We start from the raw sequence: 23065 nt of genomic DNA on the forward strand, positions 1-23065 counted from the left end.
TAGGAGTCCACCTTAACCAATATAAATAAGAGATTAATCTCTTATTTTCATAAGAATATTTATTTACCTCAATACAATACAGCAAAATTAATAAAAGTGGACTATCCTTGACGAGGAAGAGCTATGGCCATGGAAGATCATGCAAACCTTGAAATTCAAGTTTACCTCCCTAATGACTTGATTGAGAACATCCTTTCAAGATTGCCTTCTAAGTGCTTATTACGATTTAAGTCCGTTTGTAAGTCTTGGTATTACTTGACTTGTCAAACCTAGACATGTTAATATGCCTATGGAATCCATCTATTGGTCTTTTTGCCGTGGAATAGAATTGTTAATAGAAATACATACAGGGACATGAATTTGTGCTACGGATTTGGATTAGATGTCGAATGCAAAGAGTATAAGTTTGTGGTAGTAAGTCCAGACAATGACAAAGGAGTGAGTTGTGTCTTCATATACTCCTTAAAAACGGGTTCATGGATTAAAATCGACATAGATTTAAAACCCATAAGTCTCAAATTCGACCTCGGAGGCCAGAAATTTCATGCAACTTATGTCAATGGAGCTTGTCATTGGATACGTATTGATGTACAACGTAGGCAAGAGATAGTCTTGTCGTTTAATCTTAGTGGTCAATGCTTCCGGTATATAGACTTACCACCAAAGTCCCCACCATGTGGATACGGCGATGATTATGATAATTCGTTCACGATGTCAGTTTGGAAAGATATGCTCTCAGTATCGGAGACAACAAAGGAGGGGACAATGTTCGCACTAAATATATGGGTTATCAAGGACTATTCGAATTTGAACTCGTGTTGTTGGACGTTGATTAAGAAAGTTCACATAAAGGAACACTACTGGGGTAAGAATATGTTAAGGAATGCATACTATAAGCCATGGGGAATTACCGAGAAAAAGTATTTCATGTTGGGAACAACCACCCCATTCATCGATTCTCTTAGTGATCACGAGGCAGAGGAAATCCAGAAATATTTAGCCGCTTCTCTTCAAGACTTGGTCCCTTTTCAGGAGAGCCTAGTTCTCCCCTGAACCTACATTACACGAAACTATTACGTCATCGAATTGATGAATCGAAACTTGCTTGTTTGAATGATGTGCTTTTTAATTATTTTCATCTCATCGAGTCAGTTTCGATGTGTAACAATCAGTTTTCTGAACAAGATTTGGCGTATTTTTACATTATTATCTAAATGCTAAAAAAATTTCTCAAAAGCCAAAAAACCATCTTTTTACCCATAAAAATAGAAGCAACAATTTGGTGATTCTACTTTTGAAAAACACTTTTAGAAAATTAAGCTTAAAAAACAAAAAAGTTATTTTTAACAAGTTACGTCAAACATGCTCTTAGAAAAATAAAACAGGTCGCAAAATAGTTTTACATGAAAATTGAAAATTACCAAAAAAAAAAAAAAAAAAAAAAAAACTCAAATATGGAAGGTGAGGTGAAAAAACTTCATGAATCAGCTGAATCTCCCTAGATAATAGATTTTTCAGCATCCACGATTCAAATTTGTCATTCTAAAAAGATACTGTACCAATTTAACCCAAGCCTCATTTTCAATAAAAACAAGAAAAAAAAGGCAAGACTAACCTGTACATTTTCCTATATATTTTAAACTACTGACACCAGAAATACAAGATTATACAAATTAAAAAAAAAATAGGGGTGAACGATAAAACACAGGTAAACATAAATCAGGAATAATCTACAGGCGCAATAAGGTTCGGAGCGTATCACAGAGATTCTGAATTGTCTGTTGTTCTTGTGCTACCTGCAAATCTTGAAGCGGCATCTCTTCATAGCACCTGTGTCAAGTGAGATGATGTCTATAAAATTTAAAACCTTCCGATAACTCACCAATAGAACCAGAAAAATTCATAGAATTTCAATCATTCCATTGTCGGAAATATAAATGAATATCAAAATCACCGAAATTTTTTGCCATAAAAGAATCACAAGGTTTTCAATTCCAATGGAGCCTAAGACTAGTCATTCTTGGATCACTAATTCTCATCTCATTGAAGAGAGACATTATCCGTCATAAGCTGAAGACGGGGATAGTACCTCTCTCACAATATGCAAGTGGCAAATCAAGTGGGAATTAAATGGAGCACCCCACTTGCCCTCCCACTTGTGATATTGTGAGAGAGGCATTTTTTCCTCGAGTTGTTCTTGGATTATAATGGAATAAAACAAAATGATTTATACTAGATACACATTGCATTTCTTTTTATTGTGAAAATTCCATGTGCTACAATTCTCGACAAAAATTTCAAAATGGTCGTTCAAAAACGGCCTCTTTGTTGTGTTGCTAACGGTCTAACACAAGAGAAAGGGGGTCTGCAATCGACCCCTACCTCGCCCTTTGCAGGAGCCCATAAGGCACTGAGTAGCATGTTGCCAAAAAGGAATTAAATACCAGGTAGAAAGAGGGCGAACTTACATTTTATGATAAGCAAGAGCTTGAGTAAGATTCATTAGTGTGGGGCTGGAGGTGAGTCTTTGGTAAACACTTGGAGGAAGGGCCATCGGCTGCATTCAAGGAAAGAGACTTGAGTATATAGAGCAAGGGGAGAATCAATGGTTGTGTTACAAAATATACACAAAAATAGACAGTATGTTTCGAAACCTCATTTTGACCCCTCCTCTTTCTTGCTTGTGCATCCCCAGCAAAAAGTTCTTGCAACGTTTCGGCAGCTACCATCCCACTATTTTCACTTTGTTTGCCTCCAAAGACATTATCAGACAAGAGGGCAATTGGTGAAATATCAGTTGCTTTTAGAAAAGGAATAGGCACTGTATTTCCAGCAGCATATATCGACCAAAGCTACACAAAAGAAATGAGCAAATTAAGCAGATGTGATCAACATGACAAAAGCTCAATGAATCTAGTAAGTCTGGTTAATATTCTGGTCGGTTTGTGATGCACTTTAAGCCCAGAGAATCTAAGAAAATTTAAACAGACAGTAATTTCTTTCAGCAAATTTAGAGATGGAAAAAACTGGAAAACTTGGATCATTTATCGAAATAAATTGCTCTTTAGGCACCCTAGTTTTCTCTAGCATTACAGAAATAAATTAACAATAAGCATGGTGAAGAATTTATCCATAATTTCATCAGATTTCCTTCACTTGACTATGTTATACTCGTATATGAGTTTTCTGGAAATACTTGATGATGTAAGCACAATTAGTCTATTACATAAAGTATTCCTTCAAGAAGAGCATAAAAGGTCACCTTGTCTTGCACGGCAAATGCTTTCTGGCTGACAGTTTCATTTCTAAATGATTTATTACCAAAGCCAGCAATTCGCCCCTGAACTGCATCTTTTTCTTTAAGCTTTGGCTGAGTCAAGGTCGATGTAAGGAATTCTTGATTAACAGTGCTAGAAGCATGCACAGATTTATCGCTCATACCACTAGCAGCATCTCCCCTGGAAAAAGGTAAAAGCTCAGTGAGCAGAACAAAGAGCTATATATCATGGCAAGACGGTAGAAAAACAGGATTAGACACATTCTATCACCTCAAAGTCAACAGGATCTTGTTCTTCATTACATGGATTTTATAAATGCCAACACAATGACGAAAAAATTAATGAGACAAGTAGCACTTATCTCTACAAGAGTACAAGATACAGTGGTTGATCTAAGAACAAGAGGAAAGACAGTAGAGTACATAGGGAGCTTAGTTAAGAAGTGTTCCCAGGCACAAGAGTCACTAATGCACCACCTAGAGACCCCCGGGATACATTAAGTCCGCCTTTTACATAAGGCGCAGAAGTGAGACGACTAAAATTAAAATTTCATATTTTTCCTTCTCGTTCTCTCATTATCCCTCTTCCCTGTGAGCCATTATCCCTAGTTTTCCTTTTATACATGTTTCCTCTCTTTAACATCCATAAAACGGTGTATTGTTGTTTCAGTTTTGAAAAGTACAAATTTGTTTGAAAACACTATGTGCCTCGTGCGCATGAAGCACAGGCAATCGCCTCTCGCTTTGCAGCTCTTTGTCATGGGTCCTAGTCACCTTGGTGTGCCCCATGACTTTTAAAATTAAAAAATCTGAATGGTAGGGTGCTTCAGACAAAACTCATTAGCCAGAATCTATTCTGAGCAAATCTGAGGAACAAAATCTGATTAATTGCTGACAACGTAATACTCCTTCCATACATTTGGGTTCAGCACAGTTTCCTTTTCAGGTCATTAAAACCAATTCTGTACATTTCCACGTCTGGATAAAATTTTTCCAAAAAGGCAAAATATTCTCTCGAAGGTCTGTGGCTTCCACTGCCCATCCCCTTTCACTTTACTCTTTACCAACTAGACATATCTAATCCTTCTACTTGCCTATTTGTTAAAACTTGTGCTATATGGAAGTGGAACTGTAGTGAGGTCCAAATGAATGGAGGGAGTACTGTTTCCTTAAAGAGCAAAGTGTTCTTTCCTTTAATAGGTCAGTACGGACATGCATTCATTATCGTTGAGTTGCAAAGGCTATTAGCCGTGAAGGATACTCGAACATCTATGTTCAAACCTTTTATGGCTTTCATGGCAGGGGGAGAAAGAATACCTGGAATCCCTTGATTCTCTGACACCGCCATGTGTTGAAACTCCAGTAGCACCTTCGAAAGACGAAGAATGTTCTTTGATAGATGGTGATATTTGAGTGAATGGCTTATCTGTTTCATTGCCACCATGAACAACCACCGTCCCAAAATCACCTACAGACAAAAGACCACAAAAGTCCACGGATGTTATGACAACGCAAATAAGAAATTAGCTTCAATCAAACTGTAGTGCAGAAGTTTAATAACAAATCCAGCAAATTCAGTCAAAGGAGTCCAAAACGAAAGTGCTCTTATCTAAGGGGCTTCATTGACAAACTCATAATCATGATGCTTATAATGACAGACGGAACTAAAAATAAGTCAAATGTAATAGATATAAAGGAAACCACGATCTAACATGGGACACCACTAGAGTAAGCTTGATGGAGGTCAATGTAGCAAACTTTACACATCACAAGTTAAGTTTTATTGTTATTTGTATTTGTTACAAGGAGAGGGGTGGGCGGTGGACTGTGTGTTCATGAACCACCCTAAAGGAACCTATATAATTATCACATATACGGGGCCTATATTACTCACATACTCGGTTAGAAATACCGGACACAGGCAGGGGTGATGTGTTGACTTGGCTATTTATAAATAAAAAGAAGGAAAAAAATCTAAAATATTTTTGGCTTAAAATGAGACATACAAGTGTCGAAACCTATGTGTGAGTGCTGAATTCCCAACAACACGCACATAATATAGAGAGTCGGGGTAAATAAAAAGAAAAACAGCCTTAATGTTTTTGGCTTAAAATGAGACATCCAAGTGTCAAAACCTATGTCCGAGTGCTGAATTTCCGACAAAAGCACACGCGTAATTTGGAGAGTAGGAGTAACATAGGTCAATAAAGAAAAGTTGCATGTATCTATATAACGTTGATAAGAGAGAAGTTAAACGGCCATTTCAATTATACTACAATCTAAAATATACTCAGAGATCAAAGTGAAAAAGAAAAATGGAACACCTCCAGCCAGCTCTGGATTCTGAGAAGTCTGCCACTTTTCTGAGCCAGCTACCTTGGATGCCTCATTTTTACTTGTCTGCCCAATGTTAATAGGCTTTGACGGAACTGTGTCACCATAGTCCTGATTCACTTTAAGACCCTCCATCTCCTGTAATACGTAGCAAGGATTACAGAAAGAGATCAGAACAGAAAAGACCAACACTGTAAGCGAAAGGATCTTTGGGGACACATAGACATACTCCGGCCAATAATGTTCCATCATGAAGGCTTTCAGCTTGAAGTGCCATAGATTCCCTGATTTGTCTGGCCTTCTCAATTTTTGCCAACATTGAAGAAGCCCCGGCTTTGCACCTCTCAGTAAATTTATGCTTCATGTGTTGGAATACAAGCAAGTGAGAATGCAAATTACTCAAATAAGTGACGGAAAAAAACACTAAAACGTACTACTAAGGAAAAACACTCTCTTTAAACCAAAATACGAAGCGATGATTTATAATTTGATATCGGACTGCTCTATTTCCTGTTAATGATTATCAAGCCCGGGAGCGTGCACAACACTGAATTATGTTTCTTTCTATAATGTTCCCATTGCTCAGCCCAAGGCATTACGAAGATGGATCTATGTCCATATATGCATGTCAGATCATGTGTATATTATGTACAGCAACTCAGCAAGTATAATTTTTTTCAAGAAACCCCAAAGGTCTTGTATTAAAAATATCAGTATGGACCATCATGGTAGCATATATAGAATCATAAACATAGCCCATTATCAAAGAAGAATCAATGAGATACATCCCAACAGCTGAAATCAGTTGCAAATTATCAGGAGCGATAAATTACTATAACGGGATTGGTAGCAGCCAGCGATAAATAGCAGCTCAGAGACTGAAATTGTGGAATGCAAATTTCTTTTACAAGTGAGAAAGGTATCTAAAGAATAGATCCAACACAGGCAGCAGCGAGGTGGTATCATGAAACTAAGAGGGGTAAATTTGACATCGTGAAAAAGAAGCATTCAATACCTTCACCATTTCAGACGCAGTAGGTCGCAAGCGTGGCTCCTTGGTCAGGCACTTTGCCACAAAATCGTGAAATATTAAAGACCTGTGAAGCATCCAAAATCTTTTTTCTAAGTACTCAGATAGACATTTCAAGCAGTAACAATCTTCCACCGATAAAAGAGATTATAAGATAGAGTTTGTGAAAACTTGAATAGGGGCAACGATAAGAGATTCCAAACAAGTTACAATACACAGAAGGAAAAAACAAAGTGAAAGAGCTATACCAACCAATATCCCTCTTCAGCGTGACTCGGATTTTCAAAAATAAAAAAAAATAATGGAGAAACAGAAACAGGTGAACAAAGAAACCATCAACCTTGACCGACAGCTACCATATATTTCCATGCGAAAAATATAGAATTTATGATCTATTCAGTCCAGTTACTAGAGACTTCATTTTAATGATTAATTCACGACTTCAAAACAGTAATTTAAAATGACATGCCAAAGAAACCATGGTCTAGATGGAATGTCACTTTGATCTGTTGGTTTCCGTATCTCCTATTTTAACGAGTAGATAAGGTTCTCTTAAGATTTTATAAGAACACTGATTTGCAACAACAACAACAACAACAACATCAGAGCCTTAATCCCAAAATGATTTGGGGTCGGCTGACATGAATCATCCTTTAGAACCGTCCATGGGTGAACGCACACCTCAAAATGCGAAAAAAATAAAAAAGGGAAAAAATGAAAAACAAAAGGGAGAGCGAAACATAATACAAAGCCAAGGAAAATTTATAGGTTTTAAAATCGAAATCCGGAATTTTTTTTTATAAAAACTTAAAATTTAAATCGAGAATAAAGATTAAAACCATTTTGAAAACCGAAGTGGAATTTAAGGATCCGGAATACCTTAAAAGTAAACCAAGTAAAATATATAAGAAAGAGGTTGGTAAAAAAAGGTGTAATAAAGGAGAGAGGAACAAATAATTTTTTTTAAAAATTAAATGAAAACACTAAATATGTCAAAAAAAATTAAACATAGCACAGCATCTATTTCATCCAATCAGTCTTCCTTCCTCTCCATTCCCAAAACCAAAGGGAGTGTGGTGTCTTGAAAGTCTAAAGAAGTCTCGTCACACACAGTGCAGCTCAGGGACGGGATAATAAAATAATTAAATCACAATACCAAAGATATAAGACTAATGGAGAGAGAGAAGCACTATCCAGACTTCACGAGAGTGCAAATGAAGCATAGTGACACATGATGAGGCTGCAAATCAACAGAAAAGCAGAATCTTTCTGAGATATTGAGTGTATTACCATGTTAACAACCATAAAATTCAGACATATCACGGCAACTATGACAAGTTAAGACTTTTTGTACCTAGCACCTTCTCCAAAATCCTCACGTAGGAGCAGAACACAAGAAAATCAAAAATAGTACTCCGTATTACACTACTAAATTACTACTCTAGAAGTGCAGAAGCAAAGAATAATGTTCAGAGCAAACAGGAAGGAAGGCGACTGAATGAGATGAAATGAAGAATATCATAACAAACAATATTTATTTAACGCAAGAATTGAAAGGACAAACAAATAAATAAGCCTCGATTACCACACCATTTTTCTTTGTCCTCAAGCATTGGTGCGGGTTCAATAGATATCATGAAAAGGACCTAGTAGACGAACAACAGGAAATTAGAGATAATAACTAAACTTCGGCAAAATTTTAAGATGAAAAACTTGGACAAGACAATAACAGAGCAGAACATTGTGAACAGCTACTGTTCTGGATAAATGGGATGTGTGTTAAGACAAGTGTTGGAGTCGGCTATTTTATGAAAAACACTCGTGGTTTTAGTACCGAGAGTCGAGTGTCCAGTGTCGGACATGGGTATATGGAGTAACATGAAGTGTCCAAATAACAGTTATAACAGTAAGGAAACAGCCAATCAGAAAAATGTATACACTTCACCGCAGACCCCAACAGCAAACCAGCACCTAAACAAAATTCCATCTCTGTTTCTGGACTGCTAAATTATTCTATTGAATCGGCGCAGGTTCAAATAATGCAGGATCTTGGTATTAAGAGTAGCAACCACAAAACCACATGACCAGCATCTACATCTAATTTAGTTTCAAAATGTTTGCCAAGGCGCGCAAGGCACACTCAGGTTCCAGTAGACGTACCTCACACCACAATTGCGGTGCCAGGTGTCAGTGAGTAGTGAGTGTGAGTGTTGAGGTGCACCGCGGTAGATCTCTATGTAAAAGTGCATTTTTTTTTTCTTTTTATTAGTTAATTCTACCCTTGTCTTTGCCACTCTATGTCAATTTTTATGCTTTTGAAAAGCTCATGTAAAACCTCATCCAATATGTAACCTTACCGGTGCGTTGAATTTACAAAGAGAGTGTTTCACAAGGACCCATAATGAAAATTATCCGACAATTGCACCAACCTACCGCTGGTTCACAATACAACGAGGACAATTAACTACTTACTTTTTTTAATCAGAATCCAAAGCAAAAAATAATAGTGTCGTTGACTACATTAGAATTATAAATAATGTTAAACCACCACAAAGACCCTAAATTTAAAGATTAAAAATTTAAAACTAAAAGACCACAAGAGGGCCGAGGGGGATCTTCTTGGTACATAATATTACGTTGTTACGCGGTCCTCATTACCTCGTACATCTCAAGCGTTCTAAAACAAAGGGTCTACATATCGTTTGAAGCCATATACATATAACTGGATCAAAGTGCATTTTAAATCATAAAACGGAAAAAAAAAAATAGTCAGACATTCATAATGTGACCAAATTAGTGTTCAAGCTACTACAAATTTGCTCACTAACCCGCATAGGATGAACTGCTGATCTTGGAGGGAGTCCCTGAAGATGAAAACAGTAAGAACTGGTAAAACTGAATGAACAACTCTACACAAAATCCACTTTAACAGCACAGTGAAATACAACATTACTCCAGTGCCTCAGGGGCTCCCGCATATGGCGAGGCTGTTTACGAATGACCCATAAATAATTTCCACTTTGGTATTACTTTCGTTAAAGCGTATATGTTTTAATGGTTTTTTTATCATTATAAAGGGATATATTCATATATCCCAAAAACTCTCTTCCCGCAGGAGACTGGAGAACAACAGCAATGACCACAACAGTTCAGTTTGGATCCACTGTGCCAGATGTAAGCAGTCTTAATTTCTACTAACTTGGGGAGACCAGAACTATTCTACGACTGGACTGAAAGGTCAGAATCAACTTCAATATTCCATTTAATAGAGAATAAACTTCAACTTTGAAGTGAACATCCTAGAAAGAGTAAATAAATCGCTCGTAGAGTAAAGGAAGTAGAAGAAGATGCAAAACAGAAGCGGCTGTAGGAAAGACAACTCTAGAAACATAAGCTCATTCCATTAAGACATGCTCACTGAGAAGGAAAAGTACCTCTGCCATCTCTATTGCAGACACTCCCAGAGCCCAAACATCCACCTAACAGGCCACGACATAACCTGGTGAGTCACTTTTGAAGGTTTCCTAGTAAGCAGTATATATTTAATACTACAGCTGAACATAGATTTAGTAACATCTGCCCAAAACGTCTGCATACCTTTCCATCATAGCGGCTCTCTTGAATGACTTCAGGGGCCATCCAATGTGGTGTGCCAATAAACTGTATGCATAAAAAAGCATACAAGATCAGTAGATTGGACAAAAGATACAAAGGCAAAGAAATGTTAGTAAATATAAAACTGAATGCCTGGCATCTTCTTCATTATGGAACCGACTTTCTCTCATTCAAATTAACTTAACAAAACAGTGTGGCCCGAATGGACTCTATAGCAACTCACAAAATAATAGCACAAAGAAAAATAATGCATGAATGGACAATTCCATAAAAGAAAAAATCACTACCACAAATTTGTAGCAAGTTCATCGGGCATTACAAGGTATTCAACCAAACAAAGAAACCAGTCGAGACTTCTTGAAAATTACTCCGTAGTATTTTGTGACATGGCTTTCATATGTGACATCAACTTTCAAATGTTGTTGAATCTGTGTCCTATTTCTTTCTCTTGGCATAGAATAATAGCCAAGAGTCCAAGACATTACGTGACAAATGCAATTGACAGATTATACAGACATAAACAGAGGCTAATGACTGATTATGAAGGCATTCTAAGAACGACATACAACGCTCAACATTAGGCACGAAATATAGATATACCGTATTACGTTTTGACATGGTTCTTGTTAGCTGTGCTGCAACGCCAAAATCACCTGTCAGAATTAAGGAAGTCGCATTAGAAACAAAGTGCAGGAATATCATCATCAGCTAAAGATAAAAGTGGTTGAGGCTGATTACTACAATGCACCAACTCAACCTCCAAATCCAGAGGCACACAAAACTACAGAATTGGTTTTTCAGACATAATTTCAGGGAGTGAGTTTGTAATTTGTAACTTGTAAACATGAAGATGAGTATCACAGACATTCACAGTGTCCACATGGACCTCCTGAGAAAAGTTGAATCTCAAATTTCATTACTACTCATACTGTACTGTTCTTCCACATTATAAGATTGTATCAAATGAGCTACTAGGATCCCGAAAAAAAAAAAGAAATCGACAGAAATGCCATAAAAATACAACAACAAAACCTTAGTTCAAGGATAAGTTGGAGAGCAATACCATGAAAAATATATTGGAAAAAATAAACCAGAAGTATACATACCCAACTTCACCTCTCCTTGTTCAGTCAATAATATATTACCACCTTTGATATCTCTGTGAACCTTAAAGATTGAATGCAAATAAGCTAAACCCTACAAAAAAAAGGGGGAACGAACTAGAGAAATTAGTTCCTGACAGTAGAATAATCACAAAAGAACTTATGAGACATCTGTCTATTGCCAGCCATCCAACAGAACGAGGATCAAACACTTTAAGAAAGAATTTAAGTAGTTCCAAGGATACCAGCAGTGTGGATAGGAAACCTTCAGAAATGAAATTGTAAACACTTGCACACCACTCGATTCATCAGAAATTGAAGAAAACTGAATTTGTCATACCTTTAATGCTTCCCTACAGATGTAGGCTATTTGATTTTCATCTAAGGGCTCATCAGTAACATTCATCAGGTCAGCAACACTTCCACCCCCACAGTACTCCATCACTATCTGCGAGAACATTTTCCACGTTACAACATATCACGTACTAAAGTGCATAATTCCTTCTAATCAAAACACAAATAAAAAACCTACCCAGAGATACTCTTCTCCTTGGTAACTTCCGAGGTAACGTACAACATTGGGATGACTACATTGCTGAAGCATTTCAATCTCGCCACGTATCTCTTCATATCCCTCCTCCTACAAGCCAACTCACGTAAAATTATTAAAGATATCTCACTGCATTACCCAAACAAACATCAAATTCAAAGATGATAAGAAAAATAAACAACCCCTTCAGCTAATGATATGACTTTAATTGCAACCATTTCTGAAGTCTTTAGATCCCTAGCTTTATACACAGACCCATACGACCCTTTCCCTGCATTTCACAAATACCCATCACAAATCATCACAACAGCAAAGGTAATAGAACATAGCATTTCAACGAAGTCATTTCCAAAGCTGTTGAACATGCTATCATCTAAGCTATATGAAACTGACAAACGCTGTCTACCATTGATTCAGTCAAAAAACTAGTGCAAGTTCAATGTGAACTTTGCAACATAACACAATCCACATTCATCCATAAACTAACAACACATATCATGTATGAAAAGTAATGGCTTCAGAACACCCACACTAGTATTATCTGTGGCATTTACGCCACACTAGTCTAGCAATGTCAGACAAAAATTATCTCAACAGGATCACACAATTTACATCATCAATTGCTTATAAAAAGCATGCAAAAGAAAATCGACAAGATCCCATATATCAAATTCAAAATTTTCACAAGTCGATCAACAACATCAAATAAACAAAAACCTCAACCTCACATTGATCATCAATCACTACCCATGAGCACTTAGATCAACTGGCAAGGGGTTGTTCTAGCTTAACCAGAGGTCTCGTGTTCGAGACCTGGGAATGCAGCAGTGTTAAAACTCGTGAGGGAGAGTTACCACCCTAGTGGTCCTACCCGGCTTGAATCCGGACTAAACCAAATGGCTTACACCAAAAAAAACATTGATCATCATCAATCACTCAAATGACCTAATTCATGAAGCCACTCAGGCATCTCAACAGTGCCTATCATCAAAATGCAGTAACATCAGTTAAAATCAACTATGCATATTTTTCGATGAACTGACTTAAATCCTGCACAAATTTTTCGAAATTCTTCAACATTCAACAAACACATTACACCATGACACCTACATTGAGAAACTCACTCACCAAGCTCATGAAGCAACTCATACTTCAAACAAGGATCCTCTCTATTAATACAATCAGGAATCGAACTAGACGACCTTTTACTCTGCAACGACCTCGCCTGCGAAACCTCCTCCGAATTCCCCGTCCCACCACCACTCCTTCTATTCTTCCCTCCAAACCCTAACTCCCCTACCGCCTGCATACTCGCCACCGCCCTACTCATCGTCCCACTCCCACTACCACCCCCACCCCCTCCCCCAGTCCTCCTCACCATCGTCCCCGACACCGACTCACTCTCCCTCTCCCTCTCCCTCTCTCCTCCCGTCTTTTTCACCACAAACGTGCCAAAATCACCATCGACATCGCTATCGTCATCGTCTTCCTCAACATTCCTCCCTTTCTTAACAACAAAAGTGCTGAAATCATTATTGTTATCGCTATCGCTATCGCTATCGTTATCGTCATCATCGTCGTATCGGTGAGGCACGATGTGCCTCCTAGGGGTAGGAATTGGGGGTTTGGATATGAAGGTGTCGAAATCGGGCCCACCGAAGTCTTTAGGAACGCGTTTGAGGAGAGGAGGGAGAGATTCGTCGTCAATGTCGCCGCCGGAATCGGAATTGTCGGAGTGAACGACGAAGGTTGAGTATATGTCGGCGGATTTCGCCGTCTTTGACGACGGTGATGGTGGTGGTAGGTTGGGTGTAGGTGGGCGGCGACCTCGCCGTGGGGAGAAATCCATCGTGATCGAGTTCGTGTTCGGGTTTGTGTTCGTGATGTTTACCGTGGAACTGTTTTAGTGTTTGTAAACTTGTAAAACTTGTAAGTTGATGTAGCTGGTGCTGTTACCGTTAATTTCACCGTCTCGATGAATTACAGCCTTGCACTCTTGCCCAACGGCCATTCGAGTTCGATTAAGTTCGGGTTGGTTTGGGTTGAGTTAGTTTGAGTTTGCCAAATTCAAGTATGTTTGAGTTTGAGATTTTTTGAGTTTTGATCATTTTGAGTTGTTGTTATAGGTTATAATCAAGTTATTTTAAGAATAGTGATTTAACTTATATATATTTAGGATGCACTAGTTGTTGTATCGCGCGCGGTGCGCGCGATACCCCAAGATATTGTGACTCGTTTAGTTTAATAACGCGCGTAAAGAAAGATGAATATTGATATGTTGGGTCTAAATCCTAATTGTTACACCGCAAGTTTCGCGCGCGATACCCAAGATATTGTTACTCGTTTAGTTCGATTAGTATTGATTCATGCATAGATAGAGTGCAGTTGTTTTGTATGTATGTTTGTGAAAGGAGACAATAGCGACAAATCAAAACACAGTAGTGATCATATTTAAAATTAATATTCAATGAAGAGTTTTCAAACACACGAATTATAAATGTTGAGTCTGACTCTCTCCAACTCATCCAAATGCTTCAATCGGGTAATTTAGCTAACGAGATATATTAATAGCTGGTAGTTTTGAGTTCAGTAGCTATTCTTTTGTTCAGAGAAGCGGAACGAGGCAGCCCATTGTATGGCTCACTACATGCCTATTGACTACTTCACTCGTGTTTGGGTAGATATGTGCCTGGAGATGTTAGCAGATATTGTTTTTTCCGATTTTCATGTCGGACTACACTCAAAATTAAAAAAATCCCCTTTTCTTTCACTAAAAAAAAACAATTCACCTAGGAGAACAATTCCCCATCACCAAAATACTCTCGGGCAATAATATGAAATTTCACAAGTGCATTCAATTTAACAGCCTGGTGCATGAAAATGGTGGTGCATGAAAATGTTGATGTATCACAGTGTGTTGTAGTCTTTTAGAACGATTTCCATAACTGAGTAAATCTACTCTTGAGTATAAAAGTGAAATACACGACACAAGAAATAAGAAAAATCTCTAAAATTTAAAGCAGACCTTTCCATAACTGAGTAATCTACTCTTTGAGTACAAAGTGAAATACACGACAGAAGAAATACGAAAATTCTCTAAAACTTAAAGCAGACATCCATATAGCATGTGAGCTCTTCGGTTCTTCTGGACCAACCAACCAGAGCTTGCCAGCTTTATGAAGCAAGGCGAAAAAGGCCATAAACTGGACGCTCATCATATGTACAACAATGGGAGATATCTTCAAACCAGGGGAATCGTCCTTATAAAATTGGAGCATGAAGCACCCTCCAGCTCACCTACACCCGCTGTCCTTCTCCGGCGAAGACTTGCAGCAGCAGCTACACTTCCTTTTGGTGGAGTAGTGTTGTCCATGTCTGAATTGAGAAAATAACCAGAGCTGCACATTAATTTATACTCCCTCCTATTCTCCTATTCTATATATTCTTCCCTATTTCCTAAAACGGATTATTCGGGTTTTCTTCCCTTTTCTTATTTTGGAAATTTTTACTTTTATTTTATTAATTTCTCTCTCCTATCACTAAACCCCACCCAACACTTTTACTCATATTTTATTACTTTTCTTAAAGTTTTGGCCCCACCATTCTTTATTTAACTCATAATTATTCATCCCTCTCTCCAACCACCAAACCCCACCCAACTTTTTACTCTTATTTTATTACTCTCCTTAATTCCCGTGTCCATAAACAAGGGAAAGAATACATAGAATTGGAAGGAGTATGCGACTGTTAAAAGTTGGAGACAACCCATTAGCAAGACTTATACTCCTTTGTCCCGGTCATTTGTGTTCCAATTCCATTTTGGGGTGTCTCAGTCAATTGTTGTCCTTTCTATTTTAAGAATGAATTTGATGAATAATTTGATCATTCATACAATTGGGTCCACTTGTCATTTAGTAATTGGCCCCTCCTCTTTCCTTGATCTTTGTGCCAAAACCAAAGGACAACAATTGATCGGGACGGAGGGAGTATAAGATTGTCACACATCTTTAGCCCATTACTTATAGTTAAGACTGTCGTATCCAGCGTTACTCCGACACGGCTGTCAGGTGGCGTGTCGGACACGACACGGTGGCCGACACGACAAGTGACACGTGTCTGACACGACTCTGACACGCACAGACAAAATCAACATTGATTGGGTGAAGCTTGGTTTAGAAAGAAAAGAGAGAGAAGAATAAGGGTCTTTATATTGAAGAGGACTTACCAGTTAGATTTCATTGAAGAAGCACGGGACAGAGAAAGAAGTAAAAGAAATGAAAAAAAGTAAAAGAAATAAAAGAAAAGTAAATGAAAAGAGGCTGTGATTGTAGTAAACCTATGTTAGGGTTTTAAGTTTTAAGTGAATGGTTGGGCTGCTTTGCACATTTATATTGGGCTTCTCTTAGTTGGCAGCCACATTTATATTGGGCTTCTCTTAGTTGGCAGCCTAAGACCATGTTTATAGGTAGATTTTACATGGGCAAGGTCTTGAATAAGGACAAAAAAACTAAAAAACAAAAAGGAAAACAAAAATAAAATGTAGACCTTGTTTCACAAAGTCGTTCCATGCGTTCCAATATGGAACACTTAGCCCACATTCAAGACCTCCTCTTCCATGCCACATGTCAGCTAGTGAATGGATAGAAGGTTTATTGGAAAAAAGAAGTTATTGTTATTCTTTTCAAAATGGTTTTAATTTTAATTTTACATATTAAAAAAAAATTATAATTATATAAAAATTTATAATTTTTCGTGCTCTATAAAATGAGATCACATTTGACATATTTTGGAGCACATTATAATTTATTTGTATTGTTTATAAAACATTATTTTTAAATGAAAAAATATCATAAAACTTAAAAAATTCAAAAATATTATATGTTACATTAATATATGTATACACACAAATTTTGGGACAAATATTTATTTATTTTTGTTATTCTTGTTGTATATAGTAAAAAGATAAGGAGATGGTTTAAGTAAGTTAAGGTAGGGCTTGATAAAAGAGTAAAAACAAGAACTAAGGCTTCTATCTTGGTTTAGAAAAAATATTAATATTTAATGTAAGACCTAGGTTTGCAAGAACTACGGATAAACATGGTCTAAGAGATGTATTTAATGGGCTTCTTGTCTTTACACATGCCTATTTGTTTACTGGTTACTAAAATTCAAGGGATGTTATTATAGATTAATGTGTCGTGTCGTGTCCACTTTGTTGGTCAAGACACACTGTCGGCGTGTCCATAAATTTCAGAAATTTCGTGTCGGACACGCCTGTCGCCGTGTCTGAGTAACACGGGTCGTATCTGAGGAACTGGGGAACACACAAGTTTTACAACTAATCCAGCAAAAATATAAATGGTTCAAAATTTCATGTTCATAGATCAAGTACTATAAATAATTCACAATTACATATAAAATCAGCAAAGTTTAAACTTTTCTTTTACTTATAACACTAATCTAATGAGAAAACAAAAATATTTAAAACGGTCTAATATAAGATCACTGCATGTAGTATAAAATAAGCAAATATACTGTTTTTCCTTAACTTATAACACCAATGCCACATTGCTTATGTCTTGTATATTAATACTGTAGAAGTTAAACATGATTCATGCACTTTTCTCCTATTAATTCAAGCATTTTCTGACCACCTTACTCCACCGAACCATTAACCACGAAGCAGCTCCTGTTCTAGAAAACCAACAATAACACAGGTGTATTTTTTTTTATGAGACAGCAAATTCAACAAACAACACCCCATTCTCAATAACGCAATATATAATCCGACAACTGCTAGTATACTGATATGACCGGCTCACAAACAATGACTGTATTACAATATTTTAAAGCAAAGCGAACATTATACCATAATTTGAGTTCCAAATGTTTTGATAATTGACACTTCTTTTCATTTTGAGCCAGTTATCAGCGACATTCACTTTGAGCAATGCTGAAATCAAAACTGAATCCGAGATTTGACATCTTACTTGGTAGTAAAAGAAACAGAGTCGGATACAAAACTACGGATACACATAAGAGATACATTAAGTAAAACATTTCTCCGACAACATGATACATCAAATGTCTAAAGCTATGCGCCTTTCGGATTTTGGATAAACAGGTGGTCATAAAAAATGGTACAAGTAGGAAAAGCTATACTCCATTTGACTTACAAGCTGTGTTCTCTGAAGTTACATTCTTATTTTAACCCAAAACTTCTGAACAACCTAACCAACAGTGTACATGTGAAGGCAAGACCACAAGAAAAGACATGAACTCCCTTTTCTTTTGGAGATTCACCAGTCCTTTATCGCACACGCATCCAAGTACAGGAAGGCTTACACTACAACAAGAGTTGCTAGTTGTGGAAGATCTGTCCCTTTTTCAACCATCTCAAACATATCACTGACCCAGACTGATATCGCCATACATGCACTACCAGGCCACATTTTGCACATTGACCAACGTGCAATTCAAACGGGAATAAGCCAAAAAGAAAAATGGAATGAAATCATAAACAAGCGAAGTGAAAACCTTTTTTTCACCTTCACAAATCGCTCTGATCTGTCAATTTTCAGTCAATTTTTTTCACGAAAGTTCCCCTTTGGTGAAATACAACACATTAGCAACGTTGCAATCCAATACAGACCTTCTAAAGAATCCATTTAGCCCTTTTTTCCCTATAGTATTGAACAGCAGGTCACAAGCAAGGAAAAGGGCAGTCAGCACAATACCGTTTCTGTAATGCACTTATGCACATAAAAAGGTGGATAAAAGACGGTTCACTTAATGATCATGTGCATAAATTGAACAGCCAAATTGGTAAATTTCAGTACCTAGCATCCAGTAACAGTTCAAGTTTTTTATGTCTTTTGAATATTGATATAAGAGCGCCAGCTCATAAAAGAAGCCAGACACAAGGTAACAAGCCCTCAACGATACCATAAAGCATTTCCCCTTATAGGCTGAGAAAAATAAGACCCACATTCGTCGCTTGCGTCGAGTCCATTGGCGCATTCGTCATGCCTGGAAATATGCAATAAGATAGAGTAAAGAAAGGAGTAATCCTTTTCTGCCAGTGTAACCGAGAAGGAAATGATTGAAAATGCTCAACTGTGCAAATGAGTACTGATGCGCGAAGAAACGAAAGAAACAAACATAAAAGTTAACTGAATTATGGTGCTGTCACCCATGCTTCATTATCTCAAGTCAAACAAAAAACATAGGCAATAAAGAGAGAAAAATCATGCTTCCTCCTCCTCCTCAAGCTACAAACATAGGGAATGGGACTATGTCATTTTCCTTCCAAATGTTTTATGTGCTGAATAGATTAAATTAGGCTTCTAGACAGGAAAATTGATCCCTCCATTTCCCCCCATCCCAATTTGCTTACCAAACAAAGGGAGTTATTTCCCACCTCCCGCCATCAAAACAAAGGGTCAAACAATAGCTTAAAAAAAATCTCACGTGGACAAGTCCCAAAAACAGGCAAACAACCCACTGAGGAACACCATTTAAAAGATTTCAAAATTCGACAAGTCCCAAAAACAAGCAAACAACCCACTGAGGAACACCATTTAAAAGATTTCAAAATTCGTAATCGACAAGACGCCTTTCTTATTTTCACTCAAAGCATCACATCCACCCTTTATCAAATCAAAAAAAGAACCAAAATCAGAGAAATGGCCAAAAGTTATCTGTATTCACCTAAAAGTAAGAAAATGTTGAACTGAGCTGATTGATCTCTACCCTACATAACTACTAAAACACGATGACATAGTTAATATGGTTGAGAGTCTTGAGAATCAAACACAATACACTGCACTAAACTAAAGCAATGGACTCCATTCAACAGTTGACGCTCTATCTACACAAGCGCGTGCGCACACACACAAAAATGTAACAACCTCAAAAACAAACAAATGGGCTAAATTACATCAAATAATCGCTACGATTTCCCTAATACCCAAATCATTTTCGACACTTAATCATCAATATTCAAAACATACATTACCATCACCAAAAAAAAAAAATCCAATCCCCAAACAACGCAAACAACTCCCACAAGCAAATATCTCCTGACTCCTATATCTCCCTAATACCCAAATCATTTTTGACACGATAAATACTACTCCGTACTTCATAATATTTTGATTTGATTTACAATTCGACTAAGTGAGTGATATGACAGCTATGGTACAAAAAGAGACATTACCTCTGCAAGGTGAAGATTGAAAGCAGATTTGACAAAAATAATTATCAAAACGCGATTTTAAAATGCAGCTAAAATCCTGCACAACACGAACCCCCTAATCCAAATTCGAAACTACAGTCAAATAAAGCAAACGTAGACAAGATGCAATAGACTAACAAATCAAATAGGGAGAATCAAAAGAGGTCAGCCTTCAAAGTGATGCAATGATAGATTTCGTGGGCTGAATTAAGCGATTTTTGAAGAGAGGTGCAAATGGCTAAAAAAAGGGCCACAAAATAAAACAAATCAATCCCCGGGTGAAGATCCTGCTGAATATAACCATAGAAGGCGGTTTTATGAGCAAAGAGTAAACAACAATAAAAGCGTAAATAATGACGAAGGCCTAGGTCTTCAGATGTCAAGCACCCAGATAACCTAACGAAGGAATCGAAAATCAAAGTAAACTGAAAGCTATAATGCACATATCAAATTAGCAGTGCAATAAAGTTGCAAGAAACGTTGACTAATCGAAACATTAATCAAATGAACACTGATCAATCAGAGCCTAAACTGGATCATTAATCATCAACAAATGAACACTCAAAAGGTGACACATGGAGAAAGTAATTAATTACACACCTCGGTAGATCCCGACGAAGATCGTTGACCGACTTATGAGTAGGGAGTAATCTGAAATAATAACAAACATCAATTAGCACAGAAAATCAAAACCACCCATTAAACCAAAAAACATCAACACGATAACTTCACATTAAACGCCAAAAATAAAAATGGAGAAAGTCACAAGCAGGCTATAGCTAAGATCTGGCATAAAATAAAGGAAAAAGGCGGTATTCTGAACTTTGATTGGACCGAAATAATTATCGATGTATAACTATACTGAGCAAAATGGATAGGGAGTTAAAGATAAAGGGATAAGTGAGAAGAACATAGAGCAAGTATCGTGGTATCAATTAATGGCAAATTAGGTTTGCAAAAGCATGGAGGTGATCTAGAGAAGTTAAACAAAACCCAATATCATACAATAAACCCATCAAAATCAATACTTACCAACAAGATAAATAAACCCAAAGATCAAACAACAAACCCATAAATTAAAATAAGAAACATGGGTGGTAAAAAAATACCTTCTGATTACTTGCGCGAGTTTCTTGGTGACATTAGGTTTTAGGATTTTCCCATCTATACCCCCGTGGTTTTCACTTTTCCCAACTGTACCCTCGCGTATCAGAGATTACTAATTGTACCCCTAAGCTTATCTAATGGTTCCCAACCGTGGCTAATCTCCAATTTTCCGTCAAATGTTGTCGTTAATTGCCAACATGGCACGCTTAATGCGCCAACAAGGCATGACTTGGCTGCCAACATGGCATTACTAAAACCCCTTCTACCATTCACTAGTCATACCCTTAATTTCATTATATTGACGGTTTTTCTTATTTATCGTCTCACTCACGCTTTATCGACTTTTAATTATTTGCAATGTCCCGCCTTATTCACACTCACCAACCTCTTCACTCTATCCTATTCCTCAACCCAAACCGCCTCCTACCTTACTCTGCTGCCCCACCTCTGTCAGCCTCCGTGGGTCAGTAGGTGGTCGTAGGTGAGGTCCACGGTGGCTGGAGGTGGCTGTTGTGGGTGGTTGAAAGATGGTTGCATGAGATGGTTGTTGTTTGTATTGTTTACGGACGGGGGTGGAAGAAGGGTTCGTGGTGGCTGTTGCGGTGGTCCATGGTGGTCGTGGATGGTTGGGATGTGATGTTGGAAGTGGAGGGTGGTGAGTGGTGGTGAGTGGTGGCTGCCACGGTGGCCGGAGGTGGTAGTAAAAGCTCAGCAAAGACCGTCTGAAATTTTGTTTGCTCCTTTAGTTAGTTTATTTTTCCATGATTTGGCCTATTTTCACCTCCGCCATTTCTTCTCATAATCCCGTCTTGCTCTTCCGCCTCACTTTCCCGTCTTGCATGCACATTAAATTAATATAATAATAATAATACTAATATTATACATAAATACAATTAATTATTAGTTATAAATTAATACGACTAATTATTACTCCCTCCAATTTCATTTATTGTTCCTCTTTTCCTTTCCATCCGTTTTCTTTATTGTTCCCTCTTTCCTTTTTTGGACAACTTTGTGTGGTCCAAAATCAATTTGTTGTGGGGTCATGTGTATTGTGTGGTCCAAATTGATTCCCTTATTTCTTATGCTAAAAAGAAAGGGGAACAATAAATGAAATTGGAGGGAGTATAAATTAGTAATTAAATGAGCTTATTAGACAATTAAGCACACAAAATGAGTCGGAATAAGGTAATAGGACGGGGCTAAACCGTCCTAAATTAGGACGATATCATTCGCTCACTGTTGCGGCGTCTTTCTCAGGTACCCTTGAAACCCTAACCCCCAAATCCATGTTATTTATTGTGTGAAGCAATTGGGGTGCTGGATGCTGCGATTAAGGATTTGGGCTCAATAACGATGTGAAGTCGGGTTTCTGAGTTTGAATAAGACTGAGTTAGAGGGTGGTTTGAAGAAGATTTGGGCGAAATTTTCTGGATTTAATTAGATCGATTTTGATTCGAAATCTGAAAATAATAAGGGTAGTTTGGTCATTGCAAATAATTAAAAGTCGATAAAACATAAGTGAGACGATAAATTAGAAAAACCGTCGATATAATGCCATGTAAGCAGCCATGTTGGCATAAGGCGTGCCATGGTAGCACTTAACGGCCAAAACAAACGGAGTAGCCAAGTTTAGTCACGGATAGGAGTTATTAATTAAGTTTAAGGGCACAATTAGTAATCTCTGATACGCGAGGGTACAGTTGGGAAAAGTGAAAACCACGGGGGTACAGATGGGAAAAACCCTTAGGTTTTCTATTCATATTTTTTCCTGGAAAGTTTTCAGGGAAAAGGCGTGGTTATGGGGAGAGAA

The 23065-nt window shown here is 37.5% G+C and overlaps 2 protein-coding genes and 1 long non-coding RNA gene across 3 annotated transcripts; 1 reads left to right on the top strand and 2 right to left on the bottom strand.

Moving 5' to 3' along the window:
• Nucleotides 1-354: 354 nt before the first annotated feature.
• LOC141641853 (F-box/kelch-repeat protein At3g06240-like) lies at nt 355-1053 on the top strand. The gene has a single exon (XM_074450500.1). The coding sequence runs from the start codon at nt 355-357 to the stop codon at nt 1051-1053; it is 699 nt and encodes a 232-aa protein (XP_074306601.1).
• Nucleotides 1054-1562: 509 nt separating this feature from the next.
• LOC141644082 (serine/threonine-protein kinase 1-like) lies at nt 1563-14038 on the bottom strand. The gene is made up of 18 exons (XM_074453524.1): nt 13038-14038; nt 12092-12180; nt 11892-11999; nt 11700-11807; nt 11363-11453; nt 10857-10909; nt 10239-10301; nt 10076-10120; nt 9470-9505; nt 8232-8287; nt 6627-6708; nt 5841-5969; nt 5602-5749; nt 4595-4745; nt 3263-3458; nt 2655-2852; nt 2469-2557; nt 1563-1830 (listed from the first exon to the last, which is right to left on the bottom strand). The coding sequence occupies exons 1-18, from the start codon at nt 13756-13758 to the stop codon at nt 1731-1733; spliced, it is 2463 nt and encodes an 820-aa protein (XP_074309625.1). The 5' UTR covers nt 13759-14038; the 3' UTR covers nt 1563-1730.
• Nucleotides 14039-17975: 3937 nt separating this feature from the next.
• LOC141632164 (uncharacterized) lies at nt 17976-21322 on the bottom strand. The gene is made up of 3 exons (XR_012537764.1): nt 21255-21322; nt 20746-20796; nt 17976-18938 (listed from the first exon to the last, which is right to left on the bottom strand). It is a non-coding gene; the product is annotated as an uncharacterized LOC141632164 (long non-coding RNA).
• Nucleotides 21323-23065: the final 1743 nt, after the last annotated feature.

The sequence above is a fragment of the Silene latifolia genome, chromosome 2, assembly GCF_048544455.1.
Source record: "Silene latifolia isolate original U9 population chromosome 2, ASM4854445v1, whole genome shotgun sequence".
Taxonomy (NCBI): Eukaryota; Viridiplantae; Streptophyta; class Magnoliopsida; order Caryophyllales; family Caryophyllaceae; genus Silene; species Silene latifolia.